Source organism: Malurus melanocephalus, unplaced genomic scaffold (genome assembly GCF_030028575.1).
Source record: "Malurus melanocephalus ecotype Western Australia unplaced genomic scaffold, MMel_1.1 scaffold_283, whole genome shotgun sequence".
Taxonomy (NCBI): domain Eukaryota; kingdom Metazoa; phylum Chordata; class Aves; order Passeriformes; family Maluridae; genus Malurus; species Malurus melanocephalus.
The window spans coordinates 650800-677472 of record NW_026623515.1 but is presented as its reverse complement, the minus strand read 5'-3'; the positions used below and the strand labels follow the sequence as shown (position 1 = coordinate 677472).

The 26673-nt window shown below is 39.4% G+C and overlaps 1 protein-coding gene across 1 annotated transcript in view; it reads right to left on the bottom strand.

The window, feature by feature from the left end:
- NUDT14 (nudix hydrolase 14) overlaps positions 1–17440 on the bottom strand; it is a 57427-nt gene extending 39987 nt beyond the window's left edge. Inside the window, exon 1 of the mRNA XM_057376597.1 lies at positions 17267–17440. Within this exon, the coding sequence (XP_057232580.1) occupies positions 17267–17347 (81 nt within the window). The 5' untranslated portion in view covers positions 17348–17440. The remainder of the gene's footprint in view (positions 1–17266) is intronic.
- Positions 17441–26673: the final 9233 nt, after the last annotated feature.

Below are 26673 nucleotides of genomic sequence, written 5' to 3'. Positions count from 1 at the left end.
TCCMAGGCAAATTCACAGCAGTGCACTGAAATCTCTACTACAAAGAATGAGGACATTAAGAAACACAAAGTCAAAGTCAAATTCATGACAAAGTCAAATTTATTACTTTTCTCACATCATTTTACTGCCAAGTCAGCATATAATTTAAGGTTATAAATTGAGATACATATGGGGATTTTCTAGTATTAAGTTAAATCTCATTCTGTACTAAGGAATCAATTGCTAACAGGTAGTTTTCAGACTCCTCTGTCACTGTATGCAAACAATAAATTTAAAGTGAATATTCAAATGTTCTTTTACATAAATTTCTGTTATATTATTGAATTGTGCTGTATGTATTTTGCCATTTGCACTAAACTGTGTTTTCTCTTTGAAGTCTGTGAGACTTTCCAATTTTGCAGGCATAAAAGGAACATACACCTTCCATATTTACAAAATCACTTACACTACTTTTTCCAGAACACTATAGTAAAACACAAAACCTGAAACTTTGAGTGGCCATAGGTAAGGAATATATTTGTAATACCAAAGTAAGTTTTAACAGAGATAATATTATTTGGAAACTACATTCAGCAGATGTGACAGCAAAATAGTTTAATGTAAGTAAGTGCTGTACTTTCAGAGTACTACACATCTCACGCTTGTACCCATACTTGCTGGAAACCTCCTCAGCAAAGGCCTTTTTTCTAATATTTTACCAATATTTTTCTGTTATTGGTTAAGAAAAAATCTCACACAATTTGCAAAAACTATACTGGGAGGCTGAGAAACAGGTTCAAGAGGTTCATCTGCTGGCTCCAGCTCAGAGAGTAATAGTCAGGGAAATACCTCAACAACAGGCTGCTGAGAACTCCTGGGTGTTCTGTGCCTAATTTCTTTTTCTGGAGTTTTCCCTATTTGTATAAATTTTTGCATATTCATTTAGTTGGAAACAAACAAACAAGCATGGCCTTTGTAGTTCAGTAATAACTGAATCTGGGGAATATGCATGGGTTCATAGCCCTACTCCTAATTTGTAATAATTCATGAACAACTCCAAAATATGATATTTAAGAAAGTACTTTTTAGCATTCAATAACCTTCACCTTTAAAGCCTTCACTGGAAAGATGGAAGAATTTGAGACTTTACTCTGGTCCACTACAATTTCACCAAATGCCAGAATGCCCAAATACCATCTAAACATCTTTATTGAATAATGTAATTTCTGTGGTGGGATTTTAACTGCAATAGTTGTCTAGGATTACAGAATTATTTCTACTCTGCTACCTGATGGAGCATTAGTGAAATTCAGTGAGATTGATTCATGAAAATTCCTTTGTACAAAGGCACTTACACTCCTAAGTTACTAAAGACAACATTTTTCAAACTTCAAAATTTTACTGAGATACATATAACTGTAAGAAAAATACATTTTGTTGTTTGTTGGTTTGCTTTTTTTTTTTTTTTTTTAAGAAAGACAAAAAGAATTGAAGACATCTCCAGGAAACCTGTTTTCATCTTTTCTTGTCCACTGGCAGCTGCTTCTTTTGACGAGTTACCAAGATAAAGGGCCTGACTGAAATTTCAGACTAGTGATATTTAATGACAGGCAGGGGCAATAATTCTGCACTCATCATAACATCCCTAGATCAATCATGTCTGTCTGTGGTAGCTGTTTCAAGACAGAATGAAATTCAATATAAAGTACCCACTGCAAGTTTGAGACCCCTCAGTTGATGAGAATTCTCACTCAATATTCTTTAGCTCCTTCCTCTACTCATCCTGTGCACTCATTAGTCAAAATAACCTTTCAACCCTTTAGGAAAAGGACTCTCCAAATGCTACACACAGGACAAACACTGCTTTAGTCCACATCACATTCCCACGACTCGTGATTCCCTGGCCAGTTACCAGTATAGGACAGCCTCATGTAGCATTTCTGACTCAGAGCTATTCAACCCCCGGACTTTGCTGGGATTTATGGCTTTCACCTCATCTCTGCAGGCACAGTAAGGAGAGGAGCAAACACAAGTACAGTAGGTAGAAGGAGTAAATGAATTTTAAAATCATCAGTCCCAAGGCAACCACTACGCCTACAAGCATAATTTCTTCTTTGCTACCCTAGGTCATGACCCTCATCTGAAAGAGAAAGGAAAGAAACTGTCCTTTCATCATTAATTTTGCTATGTCATTCAGGAAAACAACACTGACAACACCATAAAACCRCAGTTAAAGTTGCCACTGGTATTTCAGCCAAAAGCTAATCACCACCATCAATTGTCTAATATTTCTCATTACTTCTTTAGTCATTCTAACAATCCACTGCAACTTATGTAGGATCTGATTAAATTCTTTTCTAGCTGACAAAGAGCCGGCAGGAAAATAAAACTATCCCTCTTCTACCACAATACTGGGCTACTCCATATTTAAATAGATAATAAACCTGCATTCAAAAACTATGCAGTTGATGAACACAGTTTTAATTTTTTAAAATCCCCAACTACCAACTGTGTCACCTGAAGCAGAATGCTGATATAAACCCTGTCCATAGACTGTTGTATCATTAAAATTGGATTTTAAAAAAAGAAAAAAACCAAACAACACAGAAAACAATCCATCATGCACAGCTGCAAAGTTATTTGGTTTTCCTAATGCACCTGATAAGCAGTATCATGGATCACATGAGTGTGATTTTAAAATAGTCAACAAATGTATTCCTTTATAGATATAACTTACAAAGGACAAAATAGTTCTGATGCAGCACTCAAATCAATGCAGAAAATASAGCACAATGAACTGTACACCTTGCCTCACATACCAGGCAGCAAAGAACTAGAATTAAAAAGATTGTGCAAGGTTAGTAGGCAGCACCTGAGACATCCTGAGTTTCATCAAAGATGAGAACAAAGCCAGGTACAGCACTGCCGTGTCTCCATGGGAASGAAGAGCAGGGAAGGACACATCCCATGCACCAAATCCCACAGGTTACCTCTTCCTTCAGGTATGTTCATAGACCGGGTTGTAGGATTTTGGGCATGTCACCCATGCATGCCCCAGTACTGAATAATGTGAGCATGTTAAAACTATTGGCCGCTTCTGTTGTCTTCAGAACACCAAGACACCTTAAGCTTTAAGACTTTCTTCTGAACATGCAATGGCATGAACCCAGCAYATACAGAAGAGCCTAAATCTTAGACAAAGAATGAAAGTTATAAGTTCACTCCACAGGGTCAGCAGGGCTGGTCTGAGAATGAAGATTCAATGTCCACAAGTATTACAGTCAATTACACACCTTCCCTTCCAACAGCAAGACGCACTTCTCTCACTAAAAGTTATACAAAACATAGCACTGCAGAAAGCTGTTTCTTTTCYCTTTCATCCTCTCCCCAAGGCATAACTGTTGGGTGTGGTTTGTCATCCCACTTACTGCAGGACTGGAAGGCATGACACTGCTCTATCCTATGGGCTGCAGGAGATTGTACAGAGAGGAGGGAAAACACAATGCCAACTGGCATTCATCTAGGTTTTTTGAGAAATACTTCAAAAGCAAATATCCCAACAGTTTTTCTGTTTAGTGAAATAGTTTCCCTAACATTTTTTAGCCTCTGGGTGTGATTAAATCTCTACTCTCCTACCCCCAACATAATTCTCACACTTAAATCTTGACATTTATATTATTACTTTTACAAATTAATCTTTCTCTGTGGAGTGTACCATAATGCTCTAGGAAGGCTCATACGTTCCCATTAGCCCTATGAGAGTTCTGACAAAAGGTTTGAACTAGACAGATCAAARCTAAAGTTGTGAGATAAAAAGAAACAGGGTTCTCCAGACTGGCAGGTCAACAACCTYTCCTTGACAAGAAATAAGGGTGGTTTACAGAAACAATCAGGGAGACRTGTTTCAGATTTGGTGGAACTATCCTGTAAAATAATATAATGGTAATTTCTGTACTCATGATTAGTGATTGGTTTCACTGAAAAGSAGGCCAGTATTYACAGAATGATTTGGGCTGGAAGAGWCCTTCAAGTTCCAAGACCTTTGCCAWGGGCWGGGACACTTTCCACCAGACCAGGCTGCTCAAAGCACCATCTRACCTGGCCTTGAYCATTTCCAGGGATGGGGCATCCACCCACAACTTCCCAGGGCAGCTTGTGCCAGAGCCTCGCCACTCTCACAGCAAAGAGTTTCCTMCTAATASCTAATCTAAATCTAWCTYCTTTCAGTTTAAGGCCATTCTCCCTTGTCCTATCACTACATGAAATATCACATTGTTTGTTAATGTACCTGAACAGTACAAATCAGGGTAGTTACAGATAAAATTTTAGGCTGTACACATTGCAGTGCTATGGAAATGTCACTCTGAAGAGAAACACAGCCTTGCAAAGTGAGCCAGAGATTGCCTGTGTCCAATATTTTCAAGTGTCAGAAATGTTACAGTGCTGAAAGCAGAGTTGCTAAGTGTAGACACATATATGAAATGCCACAACAAATTTGCCAAAAGATTTGCTTTTGAAAGCCAATATTTCTTCCAATTTTTCTTCTTCCAAATCTCAACAAGTTTAAGTGGCATAATGATAACAAAGGTAGATCTTGAAGCCAAAATTAAACTAAATAGAGTCAACAGCAATAGTTTATATCAGCAGTTCTGGATAAGAATATATACAAGAGCTATATGGTGTCAGCCTAAATATTTTCTYAATTATTTATAGTGTTATAATCAGTATACAAATTACTGTTTTCCCCTGTTTTTTCCACATCAGGACTTCCAACTCAGTTTGTCCGAATATATAATTTCTGATTACAAAGCACTGAACGGCTGCTACTCTAATAAGCTTACCTACTAAGTAGAAAAAAAAGTCAAATTGCTTTAGAATTTGTTTATATSAGGACTGAATAGAAACAATGCAAAGGACAACCTTTGATGATGGTCTCATCAAGAAGGGGAGCTAAAACATCATTTCATTCAGCAAGGTTGGAATTTCAAAGGTTATAAAAATTCATGCTAAGGATCTTARTATCTGGCCAGACCCATTTATAGTCTAGAATTTTTTCATGCAGCACACCAAAATGCTACGTCCATTCCAAGTTCACAAATAACCATTACAGCTARTTGAAACATCATCTAAAATGACAAATATCATTGAAAAGAAGCCTTAAAACAGTAACATTAAGTGATCAAATCTTATGTAGGTGATTGGATAGTCAATATTCTTACTTATTTAATGATCTTATTTATTTAAATGATCTTATACATCATGAAAATCTTACAGATCTCACTCAAAGTATTGCTTTTTGATGAAACAAACCATTTCTAAGCCTTATCATTTGCACAAAATGCAGTATTGCAGTCATTTCATATTAGGCTCTTGGGAAAAACCATTTTCTACATTTTACAGAATCAGATCTAGAGTCAGAATCATACATAGATGTAGTGTTTTACTGCCAGAAAGAACTTGTGAAYTAAAACTGGAACTACAACACTGAATATTTTTGGAATCTGAAGATTGATATTGTGCTTTATCAGCTTACTGAGCAATTTTTCTAGTCTCTTAAAAGAATTGTTTGGATCTGCTTACTAAATGTGCGCCTTGGTCACATGCAGCAGGAGATCAGAAAAAGCATTTGGTTTAAAAGAACAAGGCTCAGAGTCTCAGTGGAAATGCTGTTTTCAATGCACACTTTTTTTTTCCTTCACTTTTTTGTATTAGATCTACAACACAACAGTAAAAAACACAGTGTTTACTGACGGGGAGGACTGTGGAGGGAAAAGACAGTGGTGAGAGGAGAGGAAAATGAGAGGACCATGCTCCAGAAGAAACATGCAATTACTAGATGATACACAAAYGCACACACTGAACACACAGAACAAATATTATGCACTGCACCACTAAGAAAAACAACTATTTCAGAAATAGATAAGAATTTGAAGCACTAGTTAATTAAAAATACCAGAAAAGGCATCCCTAAAGACAGATAGAAAATTAAAAAGCACAGTAATGACCACCTACATTTTTATGCTTTAGTACTTTTCCATCTGTACATTATGAAAAAAAAAAACCCACAACACTCCTGGAAAAAAAAAATCTTCCAGACATACAGAGGGTCACAAAAGTTATGAAAGAGATACTTAACACAGGTTCCTGAGCAGATGACAAGCCATTAAACTTTCACCTTTAGGCAGTTATGATGATCTGATGTGTCTTTTATGATATTGACCATTTTTTAAATTAAATCTACAATGTGTTTAACAAGCAATTCTTCCATCAATCTTTGATGTGTTTTACTTATAAAGCAATGACAGTTTTCAGTTCAGGCTCCTTAAAGTTCCAGAGAAACCATTTTCCACTCACTTGCTTTGAAAGCCATTAAAACAACTTGATGAAGAACAGCAGCAGGGGGCTAACAGAAGCCACGGCTTAGGAACAGTCTTTAGATTTTTCTCCTAAGACTTTCTCACAGACCCTCCTCACAAAGATCCTCAGGGCTTTTATCCTCTCCTTTCTCCCCATCCCCCCCACAAAAAAACCCAGTTCAAAGTGACAGATGCAACCAGCTCCAGACTCTGGTCTTTTCTTAATTTCACTTTTACCTCTCAATTTTGATAGCCTCAACTGAAATCTGATTCCCATAGTGGCAGTTATCATCTTACATTGGGAAAAAGTAATACACAGAAAAGATTCACAAGTAACTCGTGAACACCTTCTATCTAATCTGTCATCCATTCTAATAGAGAGCACTACCAGAAATGTACCTGCTACTTAAATACCATATACTACTGGCATTCAATACATTGGATTAATTGGTGATTAACTGATTAATGATTTATATACAGTTCTATGTGTTACTGCAGTATTTCTGAAACTTTCATGACAGTGACCCTGTAATAGTTTCAATACTGGAATATAACAACTATGCAAGCCAACTGTAAATGATCTTTAAAATGGGAACTGCCTATACCAAATGGTATATTCTTTGGTTATAGTTTCATGCAAATGCAGAAATCACAGTTTTAAGGAAAACACACCTATTAGGACAGTACTTATGCAGATCAGAATCAGTAAAGTGGATTTTTTTTGTCTCTGTTTGCTGTGGTCACCGTAATTTTATTTCTTTGATTAGRGCCAATTGAAGGACTAATTTCAGTGATCACTAATTTTGTGGAACATCTGTAATTCCAGAGCTCTACAGACTCTTCAGTTGCTGTACTGAAGTGATGTCACTGTGGCCAAGATACTCCACACRGGATTCCTCAAACATGAACAGCTAATTCCATGAAGCAGGGCTATGGGACATATTAATCCCAGATTCTGGTTACAATCCCTTGTTCTTTTAAAAATGAGAGCTACAGTTACAGTACACATGGCTAGGAGCAAACAGCGACTAAAGGAGGYCAGCCTCATGTCTCCTCAACTTGAGGATGGGGCAGCACATATGAGGGATTTGAGGTCAGGAAGGACAGATGGTGGGCATTCCCATTACAGCTAAGTCTCCTCTTGTCTTTACGACATTGAGCTTTATGTTTTCCAGTTGGTGATTCCCACAGTTTGTGTTTCTACATTATTTTACCAAGCTTGTAACTCAAACWGTGAGAATACACTGTGGAATAAATTTGATGTCTTGTGAACAAATCTTATTGATGCTTTCTCAGACTGTTAACAATTATACTTTCTGCATCTCCTCCCTTCAGCTAAAATAATACACTATTAAAATATTAGTGAGAGATGTTTTTTAATGAGTTTTTCTTTTAAAATTGGAAAGAAATCTCACAAGAAATTCTAAGTCAGGGAACTGACATACAGCCCTGTGAGTAAACACACAAAAACTTTCTGTTGGCTTTCTGAYATAATTATATCATAAATATTGGAAAAGGATCCATCAAGAATATAAACAAAGGAAGTCAAAGAAGTAAAGAAACATACCCCAAGGAACAGGAAGAGTTATGTATGATTTTCTACAAGCATTCAATCACTTGACAGAATTGAAAAAATGTTAAGGCTGGAAGGACCTCACAAGATCACTCAGTACAAGTCTCTTAACAGTGGCAGGATCAAACATATGTTATGTGAGTGCTATATAATACATGCCAGATACAGAATATGCTTCTAAGCATTATCCAGTCAGAGCCTCCATTCCAGGCTGTTCCAYCATTCAAACTATTCCACCATTTGTGCAATCTTATGACTAAAATAAACACTTTCAATCCTATATATGCAATAGCACTATAAGATTGTTATGCTAGAAGTACATGACTCAGAGCTCATCCTGAATGCCACCGTGGAATAATAATTTAATTGAAACTACCATTAGCATTACCTCTTTCTATATTAATTTTCATGAATGTTTACTACTCCAGAGGGGTAAACTTTTCCCATATTTTCTATTTTCAGAGAAAGAACATCTCTCACCTTCAGGAGTTTAGCCTCATTTCCCTATAATGTATTCATCACCACTCAGCACATCTGTCCCAGCAAATCCCATTTCCTGTTCTATTCATGAGACTCAGCAACCTGGAGCTTTAGTGATTGCCGCCACACTTTTCCCATGGCCTTCTCACCTCTCACCCCCCCCACGCACCCCGCTCCCATTGTTTATCATCTGTTCTCCCCTGCTGCAAACTGCTGTCAGATGTTCACTTATCCCTAATCTTACTCACTGCCTTTGATATTCTTTCTAATCCAACAACCTGTCAACTGGGGCATCAGCCCATGTCCACACCAGCTGCTCTGTCACAGGCCGTAAGATTCCCTCTCTGCTCCAAGAGGTATTTAAAGGATTTTGACACAGCAACCGCAACGTGAAACAAATAATTAATGCTGTTTTGATYAGTGATCAGGGCTTTAGTGTGACATGAGCTGACCACTAAGAAAAACTGAGCTTTACTTTGTTTAAACTTCAGTAAACTTTAGTGTTACTGTATTAACAAGATTTTGATCAATGTCTGAAGGACAGTACCAGAAGACTAAGTCCTTTAACTTGTTTTAGTTTAAAATTATGAAGAATAATTAATCTGAATGCAAGTCAGACGGGAAGATAACATTRTATGCCTGCTGTGTAAAACTTGCTTATTTATGCTGTATCAACCTGTGTAGTTTTCAAAGCATGGGAGCTGACCTTTTATGAGCTACAGCTGAAAATACAAATGTATTTTAAATATGGCAGCAGTTGAGATAAAATTATTTAAAATACATTTCTTTTAGGAATAGAGTAGGATAGTTTCATCCCCTATAGAACACCAAACCCTTACATTTTAAAGAATACTGCCATTTACAGAAAACGCCCAATTTCCATGATATTCAGATTTGCCATAAATACTTAAAATTTTACAATGTTCATCTGCTTTTAAACATGCCAAGTACACATAATGTCATAGCTGAGATTGTGATTCAGATGACAGATTTTCTTGYATGGGGAAAAGTTTCTGCTATTTAAGCAAACACATGAATTTTAATCCAAACTGAAAAACAAATACAACACAGTTGTTGGAAGAACATGAGCGCTATTTTACTTCTGAGATCTAACTGCAATTATGACAAAAGAGATGGTACCAAACAAGACCAAAAATCCTACTTTATACCCTACAGTAACTGTATTTCACAGACAAAAGTATAAAATAACCTCAGTGATGAATTTTATAACATGGTTCATTCACTTAGAAYTAAACCACTTTTATTCTTAGGGCTTGTCTACACTAGGACATCAAGAAAATGAATCTGAAATAAGTACCTTGATGAACTTGAAGTCTGCTACTTAAACTCCATTAAACCCCTGTGTGGACACAGTCATCCAGTTTAGTTTACTGCTCCCTTAGGGCACGCACTGGAAAGTTAACATGGATTAAGGTAGGGTATGAATTCAAAGTGCAATCGTACTTTGAAAATGGTTTAACATAAACAGAACCAGACTCTTTGTTGTAGAATGAGACATGGAGTTAATCAGGATAGTCCTGTGTAGACAAGTCCTTGCAGATGAGGCTACTGGAGTGCTATTGTCAGAGCTGATGGTTTTCAGCTTCTTCATCTGCAGACCTGGAAACATCTTCCAGGGAAGCTGCAGGCCTTGGTAGCACATTAAATCTGCTGACAATTGATCTGCTTTTCTTACCTGCCTCATATGGATGACCTACAAATACTGCAACGGCCCTCACTGAGCTGCGTATCAGAACTTGASCAGCGCTGATTTAAGCTCACTACAACTTACATACCTCCCTCCTACATTCAATCTTAACTTCACAGTTACTGTGCAGTAACCCAAGTTGTCTGATAGTATTAAATGAGATTTTACTGATCGTTTATGTAAGTGCAGACACATTTCAACTACAAAAGGTGCTCAACAAGGCCTTATTCTTTCCACTAAGTGACATTTGCTGTCACAAGTGTGTTAAATTGTAATATGACTGACCTAAAAATACGAAGTTTTGTCACTGTCAGCTACTTTTTATGCGTTTACTTCAAAGCTTACMATCACTTGTCAAAGCATGCTGGATAAAGAAATTTAGACTAACGCAAGGCAATTTCTCTGAAACAAAAACAAGTACTAGAGTTCTTTTAAACTACTGCTCTTATTAACTAACACTTCTCATTTCCCTCTTCAGTAATTCATAAATGTCTCATACAAAAATAACTTGTACAAATTTTCAGAGTTGAATTCAAAGCATATGGCAGAGCCAGAAGCAGCTAKGCCTAGATTCCTTAGTTCCTTTTCTTAAATCTGTGTTCTAATTGCAGAGAACACCATTTCTCTCGAAGGAAATCATGCTCCCTCAGTACTTAACTCCCCAATGCTGTCTTTGCAAAAACTTTTCTTTCTTTCATATAAAAGAATTATATTGCACCTCAACCACATTCACTGTCAACACAGAAGCAGTCAGATCAAAATCAGTCTCATCAAGATCTACCTCTGACAGAAGCCAAGAAGCCCAAGGAAGAATATATTGTTAAAACACTCTCAGACTCCTGCAATTTGCAGCTCAGGGACTCCCTGAGCTAGAAGTAGTATGTTTCCATTTAAGATTAATACTCAATACTGACATAACAGACTTGACAAGCTGAAGAAAATGAGACAAACCTCACAGGAAAAAATGGCATCTCCTTTCACTGCACTACTGCTTTAAAAAAATGAACTGCAAATAAATTTGTTACTTGGTAACATATTTCCTACTACTGGAACCTTTTGAAGATTCAACAGAAGACTTACTTGTTTGAACAGGTAACTTAAAAATGTTTACTCCCTCAACAGCGTAATTTTTAACTGTCAAAACAGAAAAGAATGTTTTATGTTTATAAAAAAGCAGACGGAAGTTCCAGAGAATATTTCAGGCAGCTGGGCACATTCATGTTGCTATTACCATAAAAAAAATTCTGAATGCGAAATAAGATTGTTAATATTATTGTTACACTGCCGTACTTTGCTTTTTCATCTTCAAAGATTTTGTGACACTAATGATACAGGCTTCACTTCTTTATATATGTATACACATATTTTAATCTTGATGACATCTCCAAAACAGTTAAAATTGTAATACAGTGGTTGCTCATGGTTGCTCACAAAAGCAAGCAGTGGCAAATCTCACATTAGAAATAAAAAATTCCTTCTTTACTGATGAATTGCACCCTGCTCAAAAAGCACATTTTCTACCCATTACAAAGTTCATGAGGTGTTAAAATTTTACAGCAGCCTTGCAAATTACTTTAGAATGACTGCAAAACTCAAGGATATAGTAATTTAATTCCTTTAACAGTGAATGAAAAAAAATCATGCATTCAAATGAACTTGGAGGGAGGATTTTTCATGTTTAACTTTAAAATGAATTATTCTAAGCATTAAATCAATAGAGGAAATGTGATGCTAAGGCACTGACCTACTCTGAAGTGTGGAAGGAATGTGAAGCTCAGAAAAGAGCAAATAGTTCCAATTTACCACTACTGACTRCATGGTTCAGTCGATATGCATGGAGTTTTTGAGGTTTATCCCACCCGCATCATTGAAACAGATGGCCATTCACCATTCCACAGATTCAAAACACAAAMACACTGGGAAAATTACTGACAGTTGATTCTAGTCTGGTGGAAAACTTCTAAAAGTTCCTGGGCAGAATGCACATATATGTTTATACAATGCAAGGAAACAGTGGCAAGAGCTCCCTGCCAGAACAACCTTCAAAAACAAAGCTATAGGAGTCTGGGTGAGATCCACAAAGGCTTTGATATGTGAGCTCTGGACAAAAGTTTCTGTAACAGCTCAAGGTATTATTCCCCCAGCTAGATGCTTCCCCCAGCTGATGGATGTTCTGCCTCCCCTTTGAAGGGTGCTGTCCCTAGCACAGAGGTCACCAAAAAGAATATGCAAAGACAATTCACTTAGTTCTGTGTAAAGCTCAGTGATTTGGCTTAACGGGCCGATGGCAGTGGGTTTGAATTGGAACAACAGAGCAAGAGCTGGAGCAAGGCACCTTCTGCTGATTCCCAGGGGGTAGGAACMACTAGCACAGGAAAAAAATTGCATGAAGTTACTGCTTAAATTACCACAGCAACATCCACGATAGCTCTGTCAAAACACAGTGTAAGGGTCCAAATCCAGTACACAGAACCAGTGARCTCCCTGCTCAAGTGCTGTTTAAGAAGACTATTTTGTATCCAAATTCCCATTTGGATAGTTAATGCTGCTCAAAATCCTAAAGACTCTCCTTAACTGTTCATGACTTGGAGTTGGAGTCTCAGCAGAGTTCTTAAACTTGGCAATTTTTTTTTAGTCTAATATATAGGCTAGTGCCTGGCTAGCATACACAAAAGAGAACTGAAGATTTACACACAAATGTGTTTCCCAGCAGTGAGCACACTCTCCTGTGATGTGGGAAGCAATATTAATTGAAGTGAGATCTTGCAGCCTGACTCTACCACATCCCAGGGAAATGCCCTAGCCCTTGGGCATTGAGTTAATCTCTCATTAGCCATCCCTCTGGTCTCTTGAATAAATTATTTATGAAAAGCAGAAAAACTTCAATAGGAAAAAGTGAAAAGAGATTCACCATGGAGTTCCTGGTAAAAAAGCCAATTCTTCAGGAGGTGATGTATGTTTTTTAAAAAAGCCAATTTAGATAACAAATCAATTTGCACTTTGGGGGCAAGTACATATTAAAGCTAGACAGATGCCATCCTATATGTGAGAAAAATGAATTTTCTTCTCTCACTACCAAGCACAAACAAAATGTATACGAACACAGGTTTCTACTGACAAAATGAAGAGGATAATCCTGATATTCCTCAGGCTAAGTGAGGTATCTTGTCCATCTCTCAACACCAGGCTACCTCACTTCAAACATGGCTTACTTGATTGAGTCCCCACTTGGAGCTGACAGCTGAAAATCCCAAGTAGAAGCTGAGGTCCCTTTTGAGGTTCTCTCAGATGCCTGTTTTGAAGATTATAATTTTAATCTTTATCTTACCCCTCCATATTGGCCCTCACCAAAATCTGACTACAGTCTGCTGAATTCCACAACTCCTTGGCTGCACTTCCATTTCTACCTTAACACTATATGAAGACAGAACTAACTGAAATGAGTGAGCAAGCCAGGCTATTTTCCAAAGCTTCGATGCCCAACATCAAGCTGCACGGTGCCTTAAATCTGCAAGGTTCCAAACCTGGAAGCCTTTCAGAAGGGTATACACCTACATTTATGCTGTACAGGAAAAATTCAGAGCCCATCACTTTCATTTAAAGTACAAGTAGGCAGAGGAAGAGGATGATGAAAGAGAAAGACCTCATATGAAAAAAATCTCGTGACCCTYTATGGGAAGAACAGAATCCACCACGGGCATAAATTACTGTAATTTCAGGAGCTGCCATGATTTCTAACAATCCTCACTTCAGTTGAAAAGTCAGAAACTGACATATTTCTCATGGTTTTCTGAAAGAGCATTTCTATATGTAACCAAATATAATCTAAAGGATGACTCAAGCTCTTACAACATAGGGAAACCTGGGACACAAGCACAAAGCTACAGAATCAGAATTACAGAATATTCTCAGCTGGCAGGAATGCATTGAGGATCAGATTCCAGCTCTTAAGTGAATGGCCCATACATGGATTGAGYCGGTGTCTTTGGTGTTATTCCCACACTGACCAACTGAGCTAATTTACTCAGCATTTTGTTTAGATGTCAGCTCCCAAATTGATCCTTTCCTGATGCCTTCCAGATTTTGAGTASTCTGTAAATCTGCTAGAACAACAGTGGCTTACAACTCAGTGGTGTACAGGTTGAATGGGTAAAATCAGAAGAGCGGGGTACACTGAGATATAAATCACCTATCTAAATGTATCTAAATTTATGTTAATATGTTAAAGACCTTACTGTATTAGCTGTAGTAGTGGAATTCAAATTATTTCCACACAAGTAGCATAATTTTGATATGAAATGTCTAAAAATCAATGCTGTTACTTAAGTATTAATGAATGCTTAGAAATAATCTCAAAATCCTACACTRTATGTAAAAATTCTTTTGACTTCCTGTTTGTTCAGAAAAGCAACAGTTGTGAAAAAAAAAGGATAAAAAAACCTCTCACTCTCTATATGTCCTTGGATAGAGGACATACGTTAAACAATCAATGCCTATTTTAGGAATATACCTCTTTGAAACCAGATTTAAAATTCTCAGTCTTCAAGGCCACAATTATCCTTTATTAATGTTATACAGACACAATAAAATGCAGCAATGAATCTTCGGACTACAATGAATTACAGGGAATGTGTCAGAACTTCACAAAACATATCTGTAAGACCACACAAAGTCTTCCAAATACAGCATAATGCCACATATTGCATAATCTAAGTATCCAAACTACTTTCAGTTGAATCAGTGTTCACAGTGCAACAAATGCCAATATTCAAGTTTTCTCCATTAGATTATTCTGTTATTCAGAAAGACTTTTTTATTAGATTTGGGTCAAGTTCAGCAAGCAAATGCAGGGAATTCATGGAAGGGGGAAATTAATGTTACTGTAAGATACAGCAATTAGGAACTGGGAAGAAGCAAAGTTTCTTTATCTTTTTCCAGCTAGTGAATTAAAATAGTTGGACAAGGGAAGACCTAGTCAGCATAAAAGCGTTAGAATCAAGGGCCAGATTTTGGAAGTAATTGCCAGTTTTAGAGGAGYGGTGGAATTTTCAAAAATTCTTAAGTAGAACAGGCATCTAATTCTCTTGGATTTTAGACACTCGGCTATTTAATGGGGTTTCCAGCAGACCCAAATGCTTTTGAAACAATTAGTCAAATGACTGAAAATATTTAGTATTTCCTCTGGTTAGTAAGTCAGTTTTTAAATGCAAAATGTGTTTTAATAAAAGCAGAGCCCACCTCTCAGGTCAGGTACAGACAGTCGTGCCCACATTGAGCTCATGCTCTCAGTAGGCTGGACCCAAGCCAGTCTCTGTACAGATGCCATAGAAACTACATTTTCAAGCTCATTTTAAGAGAGTGCTGCAGCCAAGAGAAATAATCTCTGCCCTCAACAGGCCCCAAACACTCATCCCTAACTACCACATTACCACCTCCCCTCTGCCAGCATAATGAATTGAATCACTGATCTTGTTTAAGTTAAAACTGACTTCTTTTTTTGGGTAGATTCGGTTTGGTCCTGGTCCAGCTCACTCAGGTGCTGCACAGATACTTGTGCAAGGAGAGGAAGTATCAAGAAGGGCAAGTCTACTTCATCTGGTGGCAAATGCTGGTTTCTGTCAATTCACAGCACATGACCAAACATACCCTTATTTCTTCTTTACAATATAATCACATTTAAGGCACATCTATTCAATTAAATGTAATTTTGCAATACTGTTTTGTACATTTTAATTAAATCCCGTTTTTCATGTAAATAAAGCATGACTCAGAATAGAAAATGAAATTAAGTAGTAAGACCCATCACTTGTAAGCTTAGCCAGCAAAAATTCAGAACATGAAAGAATGTTTTTCAGCTTTACTCATGATACCTAAAAAGTCGTAACTCAGTGTAAAGCTCTCAGCTGTTCATGAATCAAATTGGTTTATTTATCACAACCAATGAGAGGAGAGCTTTCTTGAGGAAAATCATGTACAAAATGTATTCTAAAAAATGTTAAAAATCAGCTTGTCTGCTTTGATGAAACCTATTTGAACCCTTGCTTTTCATTTCYTGTACTTTATCTCTCTGTTGGACTCAGTACATTCCTGTTCTGCCTTTCCAACACATGTGTTTAGAAGCAAAGCAGTGAGAGAAGTGTTTTGCAGTGTCCATTTCTAGAGCTGTCCAAATTCTCCTTCATTTCCCCTTATACCACTCAGCCTGGGTAAAAGCTCACCRTGGACCAGCCTACAACCAGGCCCAAGGAAAGCATCCAAGGAACATGCARTGCTCTGCACTGTGAGTTTTTCCTTTCACTGTTGGAGGTACCAGCTCTCAGTGATCCTGTGAAGGGTGACTCATGTTGATATAAACATGATAAGGGACAGGATTTCCTTCACCGCTTCCCACCTGCAGGCACTGAAGCTATTGACAGAATCACAGAAGAGTCAGGGTTGGAAGGGATTTCTGGRGATGACTCAGYCCAASCACCCTGCCACAAGAGGGTCACCTGGAGCAGGTGACACAGGAATGACTCCACGTGGGTTTGGAATGTCTCCAGAGAGGGAGACTCCATGACCTCCCTGAGCAGCCTGTTCTTGCTCCTCAATGTAAAGCTCTTCCTTATGCTGAAGTGAAACTTGTGGTTAGTTTATGGCCACTGCTCCTCATCCTGTCGCWGGGCATCAATGACTTGGCACTCACCTTTGAGATATTTATATGCATTAATGCTCTCAGTCTTCCCTAAACAGGCCCGGCTCCTCCAGTCTCTCCTAAAAGATGCCCCAGACCCCTGAACACTCGTGCATGTAAGCGATGGCCTGCTGAGGTCTGGCCGGCTCGAAATGTGAACAATCCGCAMCGAAACAAGGCCAAATCGAGAGCTAAACCCGGAAACCAGCACGGGGTGAGAGTGACAGCCCCGGCACAGGAGACACCCATAGGGACGCAGGAGTTGGTGGCACCCCAATGCAGTGATCTCACCGTCTCTCGAGCCACCTGCGCTGGCCCCACCTCAGGGCGGGCCGAGAGGCTGCCGGGGACAGCGCTGCGGCCCCGGGGGTGCTGCGGGACGAGCGGGGCGGGCGGCGCCATGAGGCGACACCGGCGCGGCCCCAAAATGGCGCAGGCCCGGGGTGACGGGTCCCGGCGGCGCGGGGCCGGGCGGGCGGACCGGCGGCGCCACTCACCTGCCGGTAAGAGAGGCGGAAAGGCCGCAGGTAGAGGGAGGAGGTGCAGGGCTGAACCGCCAGCTCCTCGATGGCCTCCATCCCTGCCGGGGGGGCAGCGGCCGCGGGAGGACGAGGAGGAGGAGGAGGAGGAGGAGGAGGAGGAAGGGGAGAGGCGCGCGCAGCCGCCGGCGGACGGGCCGGGAGCGGCCCCGGTGCTGACGGGACGCGGCTGCGGCCTCTGCCCTCACAGCAAGCGGGCAGCACGGAATGCTGCCTTTCGYCCTCGRAAAGGGGACACGGGAGCTTSGTCGCCTTTRTTCACAGAATCACCAAGGCTGGAAGAGACCTTAAAACCATCCAGTTCAAGCGTCCACCCAGCACTGCCCCTGTAACCCTTACACCACTAAATCACATCTCCCTGTGCCAGATCAGACACCTCTTGAACTGGAGACTCCACCACCTCCCTGGGCAGCCTGTTGCAATGSTTGACYATTCTAACAGTGAAAAAAATGTCTCTGCTRTCTCTTCTGAATCTCCCCTGTCTCAGTTTAAAACCATTTTTTCTTGTYCTCTCACTTCAGGCACGCCAGAAGAGACCGGCACCCACCTCACTACAACYTTCTGTCAGGGAGTTGAATTACTCTGCAGAAACACCTTGTTATGATCCTGTTTTCTGAGGAGCTTGGCAGATGTTCTCAGGGGGCCAGTTATTTCCACACTTTAAACCAAAATTTATGGGTATGCCAGCACTGAACTGAAACCTGCCCCCCTTCTCCAAAGCCTTGATTTAACTTGCATGCTCTCAGGTTATCCATTCCTGGACATCACAAGGCTTTGCACAATGAGCACCTTGCTGTGAAAAGCACAGTCCCTTCTGCTTGCCTGCCTGGTGCTTTCATGTCAAATGRGATTTGTATGAGTGGTGTGGAAATGCAGGTACAAATACAGATTCATGGGTAACCTGCAATCCATCACTCGATGTTTCCCCAGCTTCCCTTTTTAGCGTCGGTTTCCAGTACTGGCCACGCACCCAGCCCATGGCAGAACAATAATCACAGCTCAGTTAGACTCCTCCGCCAATTTTGTGCAACAAAGTTACAAAATAGTTATCCTCCCTCCTTTGTCTTCATTATTTTTTTAAGCAAAACACTATTAGATTTAGCTGTTTCCTGATTTTCATAGGAGTTTAATCACCGTCATGCAACATTAGGTTACATTACCCTGGGTGCTTTAATACTCCTAATAAYGATTTTCTAGATTCATGAGCAACAGAGCTCACAATTTGTGGTGGTTGTTATCTTTCTGATTTGTGATCACTTAACATGCAGATGTGCCTGCGTACAGCTATTTYAGTTGCTATATAAATAATTTTGTCAGTGTATTGTATCGACCGACCGCACTGAGAATAATCTGAAATTTCTTGTGTCTATTTCTTTTTTTTATCTTCCTCTGTACTTCCACTGAATCACTAAGAAAGTTTATTTTCTTGTCGTGGTATAAAGAATTTCAGCAGTCTAGCTAAAAGGAACAGATCCAGCAATTACAAAACTCACTAAGAAGTAAATGAGGCAGCACTTATATTGCAGAATGCTTACCATCAGTTCTGATAACGCAAGTGGCAAAAAAAATGCTTGGTGGGGCTGAAAAGTGCAGTTTTAAAAGTATGTTTGCAAAGCTATCATAAAAAATAGGCAAGGAAATGTATTTTATTAGCTGACTTCAAAAATATTTGTGTAACTCTGTTTGCATCACTGTATATGTCTACATATTTCTGTTTTTTTCAGAATGATCTCAAGGTCATTGAGAGCTCCTGGGAACTTAAGCTATATTTTTCTAGTAAGTTATTTCAGTCTTCCAAGTCCAATTTAAGTATAAACACAGTTTCCATGCACAGCAGGTTTACAGTATCTCTGTTTGCTTATGTTAAAAGTTACCGGCTACCCAGGTCTGTTCAGCCAGTCAGATTGCCCTCTTCAATAAACATTCTGACACCACTTTCAGGTTTTGAGTGTGTGTGTGTTTTGGGGAGCGTGTCATACTGCATGATGGATTGCTTATTCCATTCCTAGGCTTAGGTGGGAAGCTTTTGGGGTTGTGATGTGTCACAGACCTGATCTAATGTACCTGAAACAGTTGAGCACACTGTCACAGGAAAACACATTTTGGGATGCCCTGGTGTTGCAATTGCAATGGAGATTCCTTTGTTGGAAAATCTTCTTTGTGAGTATGCCAGCTGGACTGAGGATTTAATAGGCTGAGATTGAGGAGCTGCCTTAGTGTTCCCATTTTACAGGTGAAACCTGAGCAAGAAAATAAATAGGAAAAATATGTCCTGCATAGTGGGACTATCATTCAGCACCTGTACCTGAATTTCATTATAGTTATTTATTAAGGCTTAGAGAATCTATGCAGCAAGTGGCTTTGCATTTGCTAGTCCAGGAACAATCCCAAGAAGGAAATTACTCTCAGCTACCGTTTATTCAAGGGGACAATAACCAAGGGGAACAACTTACTTTTGGATGGGTGAGACACACTCCTTTCCTGTTCAYTTTCACTGCTTTTATGGCTTGTCTGTGCTGTCTGATACGGTGACACCAAACTGCCTCTAAGAGCACTTAATTCACAGCAAGAATTAGGAGATGATACAGTGCAGAGATGCTACTCAGCCACTCAGCTCAGGGTTCAGAAGAGCTTTGTTCGCACCTTGGTTCCAAATGCAAAATGTGTTTGCTCACTAAACAGCCCCAGCTCTCTTTTGTGTATTCCTTGCAATCTATGTGTGTTTGCTCCTTTTTARAACAGCAATACTAGTGATGGTATTCCCCCAGAAGCTTGGGAAAACAGCCATCCATAAWTCCAAAGTATTAAAGGACTGTGTTCATGCCTATTACCTTTAATGGGATGGTTCCAATACTTAAGTCCATGCAGAATAACTGCTTGCAGAATTTCTTRGGTTTGATTAGCACTATTCCAGTAAGTGTCGTTTACATTTCTACAATCCTGACCCTAGTTCATCAGTTCCCAGACTTCTTACATCCTGGATTACTCTTGTCTGTCACAGTTTTTTTGCTATCCAGGTTTATCATTGCAATTCTAGTCAAAATAGCTACCACTGATGTCCTTCCATAAATCAAGTACCTTGTGCCATCATAYCTCCCTTGCTGAGTGTTACTGATTATTAGACTCCCAGAAAACCAAAAACATGTCAAAATGACAGGTTGCCTTTCATTATATTAAATACATTCATTTTCCTCCCTTAGCAGTGGCTTCTGGATTGCATGTTGTTTTCTTGTTCTTTAAAAAGAAAAAAAAAACCAACCAGATTTAGGGTTGTGAATGTTGCCATGAGTAGCTTGCTCATGGGTTCTCTCCAGTTTCCTGGAGCTGCTGGTCTCCTGTTGTGAAATAGTAAAATCTAGATGTTTCTCCCTAGGCTCCAATAGCTCTGAGAATGGTKTGTGTAACAGTGTGATAAACACCCTAACAAAGAAAAGCAGAAAGTGTGAATAGAAATTAATTTCTTTCCTGGAAAGAAAGATCGGTAGAGTACATCAGCAGGTAGAGGAAAAAAAAAAGTGTCTTGTCTGGAGCTGAGAGGTCTTAAGGGAAGATTCACTGGGATTTGTTACAAAAAATGAAATGTTAGCATTAGCGTTAAAAAGGAATTCTTTCTGCAGGTTAAGGTTCTTTGTTTAAGACTTCTCTTTCCTTCAAAGCAGTGTTTGCTCTGTGTTACTTCGTGAGTAAATTTTATTACCAGCAAAGTACCCAAACATTTTCTTTGTTGCTTTTTTTAAAAATCCCCTTGAGCCTGAAGTTTCTGCCGATGCTGTCCTTCCCTTCTCCTTGCAGCCGCACAGTCCTTGGGCATGCACTCTGCAGAGGGTCAGGTTGCATCCTCATTAGCAGTTTGTTTTATTGCTGTTTGCTTTGGGACACAACCGGGAATGTTTCCTTGCAATCCCGGTGCTGCTGCCTTTCTGTTCACGGTGGCTTCAGGAACCAAGCACACCCTCTCACCTCCACCTGCATGCAGACTTGTGATGAGTGGACAGCCAGGAATGTCCCTTGCAGTACTTCTGTCTTCCCTCTGGAGCTTAGCAAGGTGCCTGAGCTGTTGGGTTCATTCTTGCAGAGTTAGGCAGCACATTTTCCGTAGTRATCTTTGTGTGTGTACATGTCTGCATGCACTTTGAATCTCTGTCAATCCTTGCCAGGCTCACTTTGTTATTTGACATGCTGTGGCTCATGAAAAAAAATCATCAGGTCCTGAGCCTTTCGTCTCCAGAGGACTCAATATATTGTAGGGTATCATTACTTTTGATAGTTGAGAATACAGTAGTTACGAAAATACTAAAAGTAGGAGAGCCTCAGCAACTAGAGACATGTTGACTAGCAATTCTCAAATTTAATTTTTAAAAAATATTTCTGACCTCCATAGCTGCAGAAAAAAAAAAAAAGCCGGGAAACATAAATGATTGAAATGTAAATGATGACAAACCTAATGGTTTGTGAGCTGTTAAGAACAGGTCCTGTGGTGAGGTGATGCCACATACTTGGTGGAAAGGCTTTGCWCTTTGGATGACAGATAACCTGGATCCCCAGCTCTGGGCAGAAGAATGCCAGCAGAGGCTGCTGAAGCCAAGAGGGCACTGACTGACCCAGGGTCCAGCTGTGTGCCCACATCAGCCCCATCCAGATGGGATTCCATCAAAGCTGTTGTCTTCTGCCGAGAAACTGCTCCCAGAACTTCTTCCTTCCCCTCAGCTCCCTGGGCCACGTGCAGTTTTTGTTAAGGTCACATAGGGGTATTAGGAGAGTTGGACACCTTTGCTGTACAGGCTTAGAGAGAAAGATGTATGAAAGTGTCCAAAACSAAGTCTATTTTGTAAACTCATGTTGGGAATCCTTACGGTTGACAGCATGGAATCATATCCTCTTCATGTGGGCCATCCTTGCATCGCCACAGAGACGTTAGTTTTGAGTGCCTTTCTGGGGATCAGAAGCGTGTTCTTTCTGTAAATGAGGTGGCTGTTGTGAAGTTTGCCTTCTAAAGTTTACCCCTTAGGCTCCTGGGGAAAAGCAAGCCTGAAGCTGCCAATATCTAACTTTTAATTGTTATTCAGTTCTGGGGCATAACCACCCTGGTTACATTCATGAAAGTCAGGAATCATGCTTATGCAATTCTTTTGGCTTTGTAAATAGAGCCCTAGAGAAATTTGTTTTGATTTTAGTAGTGGCTTTTCTGAGAGATTACTTTTTTTAATAAATTATTTACATTTCAATTACAAAATATAAAATTAGAGGTCCGCACTGCAGTACATAACGTTATGTTCCAACAATTTTATTCACCATCAATTGGTTCAGGGCTGCTTTAATCCCATGAATAGCCTTAGTCTGAAGAATTTGGAGCAATTATTACTGAAYTGGGTTCCTAATGACTGCCAGCATGATCAAGACAGGCATGGTGTGTGGTATCGCTGATGTGCACCACAGCAAGTTGGAGGAATATTTCAGTTTGCTTCCCTTAGGTGTTTTGATGAACTCCTCCTTGTTTTCAGAAAAAGTATATCTCTCTTAATGAGAACAACCATCTTGATCTTTACTTTATGAAGTCAAGAACTGTCTCGCGGCTGTAGTAAAAAACTCACCTAGGTCTGGTTRAAACAGTGTGATTTCCCAGAAGAGCTGAAACTTATCCATCTGCCCTGTGAAATGAAGGTCTGATAAAAAAGCTCTTTTTATAGTGCATATCATCATTAAAAGCCTTGAACTAAATATGGTAAGAAAAAAATTTGAACATATTCAGTATAAATATAGATACAGATATCATGACATGTGAAATTGGTCTCTAAAAATAGTGAAGGAAAAAAGCTCTTCAACATAAATGTGTAACTAATATGTCAAATAGTTCTTAAGTTATTCACAATATAATATGACAAGCTGCAATATGGTCTAAAGTAGAGGGGGGAGGTGAGAACATGGGAAGTAAATTCTCATCTTTAGCTTTTCAGCTGGGGAAGAACAAACACACAGTCTGTGAAAAAATAAGAAACAATATGCATGCAAAATTTAGACACTTTTATATTATTTTAATTACTATCCAACAAATGTTGCCTACAGCTAACAGAGTGAAAATAATTAGAGGGAAGGCTTTGATTTTTCAATAAACTTCTCTCTAATGAGGAAAAAAAGAAAATGATAACACCGTTTTGTTTGTATTACAGAACCATATACAACCAATATCTGGATCTCATTATGCTGGAAACTGTTCAAATACAGGTAGAAAAATGGTGTCTTTCACAAAAAAGCGTCAAAATCATTTGCACAAAAGAGCAAACAAGATAAATGTACAGTAATAAGGAACAGCTGAAGGAGAGCAAAGGATCAAGAAGAATYGTCTTTTGTTTGCCACATATGTGTGCAATAGAGCTGGAAGAAGAAAAGTATTCTGATTTCTCAGGGAACCTTGATGTTCGAACAGTTTGAAATTGCCTGTGAAAAGGACTGGAGCTGGAGGTGTTGGATACTTGAGTGTTGGCCCCGGCTGTAGCCATGACCCTGGTATCTCTGAGCTCCATAATCACCACTGTGCTGTGCCTGCTACTCTGCCATGGACTGGGAGCATTATAAGCCCAAGGTTCTTAATCTTCAGGCAGTTTGTCTAGCATGATTTGTTGAAACTGGGGGAGCTGGAAGCCCTGGTCGTCAGGAGACTACCAGCTGGGCTGCTCAGAAACTGGGGCTGGCGTAGCTCCAGTGGAAGCTTGCCTGTTTTTCAAAGGAATTTAATTGAATACTTGTCTGGATGAAATGTTTCTGTTTGGTAAATCGAGACATTCCAAAATAAAAATATAGTCTGAGCAGTTTTTTTCACCAGATGTAGGGAGCAAGTACCTGTTTCTATTTTGACATACTAAAATATAAATATGTATATATGTGTTTTATGTAATAGAAAGGTAAAGAGACACAGCTGGCCATTTTCCTCCTCCTCTTCATTAGGCATATTATATTGTTGTCATATTTCTATTGCTTCAGCGCTTAGGGACCCAGAACTTTATTGTGCTCATCGGTATCAAATCACAGAACAAAACAGCCTAAGTGCTTTAGTGAGATTCTTTAGTTGGAAGTGAGTTGGAGAAGAACTCAGAGGAAAGACAGGGTAAGCACCCAACAACTTAGTTCAAGGAGCTGTAACTTTTCTTCAAAACACGTGGTTGAAGGACAGCACAAACAATGATCCTGTGGCAGYGTGGGCTATGGGCTGTAACAGCAGGATTTCATTATCAGAGACTTGAAGTCAGGAAGCAATATAAGGGTTGGACTGAGTGAGTCAAAATGATTTAGCAAGTAACCTGCAAATAGTTGAGCTGATTTGTTGTTGAGGGCTAGCTGGAAAGATAGAGTTTGGGTCTTGGAAAGATTGGGTCTCCAAGAGATTGTATCTCCATCAAAATCAAAGCTCTGGRAAACAAAATCCTAGGCATTTTATACTGGACTCTCAAAACTGTTGGCACTGACCTTTCCTAACTCATGAGTGCTGACTTTGAAACCTTGACAATTTTTTTTTTTAATAAATGTTCTGCATATTTGGACATTTTCTGTTCTTTTGTTATTGTTCATAAAAAAAAAAATAACCACAAAAATCAACCCTTCCTCCTCTTTCCTATTTGCAATCCATCTTTCTCGAATTATTATTTTGCACTGTATTCTTGAAGGCTGCAGAGGTTTCCAGAGCAYTTCAATTGGAGATGTGGGCATTAGTATGCTCACAGTAAAACAGCCCAGGGATATCYAAACCTAATCTCTGTTGATCTCTCAGAGCAGCCTATCTTCATTTYACTTTTGCAGTGCTCCCTCTCCTAATGCCTCTTCCTTGCCTGCAGCCACTTCATTAGAAAGCCTGCAGAGCAGGAGAGGCGGATGTGTTTAATGTTGACCAGTGTCAAGACCAAAGGAAAGGCACTGTTTCTTTGGCTCCTTGCTCGTGTGTGAGGAGTTTGCACCTCAGCAGAACACGACAGACAAGGCATGGGGTGTTGGGGTGTAAAGTTGGCTCGTGCTGTACAGGGGTTATCATTGCTTTTAAACTGATAGGGATCTGTTCACTGCATTGCCTTTTTGATCTGAGATTCTCAKAGCTAAGCAACCTGGAGGAAGAAAATGCCCTCCTGCATTAAGATTAGGAATTATATATTATTTTAACCATGGTACTTTCCAACAACAAGTACAGTTTCCTACTCAGTATTTGTAAGATTTACAGTCCATGTATGCTAATATATCTGCATGARAAATTGTCTGGACGTAGAGCCAGTCTTTGGCAGGGACAATAGAACAGACTCACAAACAGGTGGTTTTCATCACTGGATGCATAATGCTGTGAGTATGCATTTTAGCCCCTTGCCTGATGCCCTGATGCTGTAGAAGAGGCAGTTCTCTTTAGACATAAATCAGGATGCATTCGCTGTAGAGGGTAACAAAGTTCTTCCTTCACCGAGGCATCTTGCCTGGTACCTGTATAAATATCTCTAGGCAAGCAGGTAAACCAATAGCACATAATCTGTCATTGCTAAGGACAGCACTGCTGCTCTGTGTACATAAGAAAGGAAAATAGGTTTAGAGTGAATGTGGATGTTCTGTTCTTCATTCATGTGTGACCAAATTCTAATCTCTTTCAGTGTGCCGTAAATCCAAAATAACATACTGAAGTCAGTGCAGTTCCTGGGGATTTGTGCTACTGTAAATGAGAACAGAATAGAGAAWTTTTTTTCTCCCTCTCTCTTGTAATGGTGAGAAGAAAAGCTGGATTGTCAGTCTGGCTATGCTTTATTGCTTTTCTGACTTTGTCATAAAATGGACATCACTTAAACATTTTTTGTTTTTTTATATTTGGAATATAGCAGAAGGAGAGCCTTGATGGTTTTTTATTTTACAGAAATATAAACATTAAAGTCATTTTTCTTTTACACGTGACTTAGAAAGCATRAGTTACTTGAAAGGACCCTTTTATATACTCTGTCCTATATTTGTTTATCTAATTGAATAGAAGAGCATTTACTGCAGTTTCAAAGTTAAGCCAATAAACATTTGTCTTTGTATTGCAGCAGYGATGTTTGACAATTGGGTTGGGCAACACCCGTTTCAACTTGGGTTTATTTTATAGTATTGACGAAGCAAAACTCCCAAGTGTATTTTCACTCCCTTGCTTGCACTGCTGCCACAAGTTGGATATTTGGCAAAAGATTCCAATAGTCTTTCTTACAACTTGTCTGTGTACTTATATCATCCCTGTTCCCTTTGCCATTAGGTCATCTCACAACTTTACATTTTATTTCACATATCCCTGGATATCCTGGATCCCTGGTGTATGCAACAAGAGGTAGATAGGAGCAGTGGGATTTTAAATGGACCTACATTTGTATTTC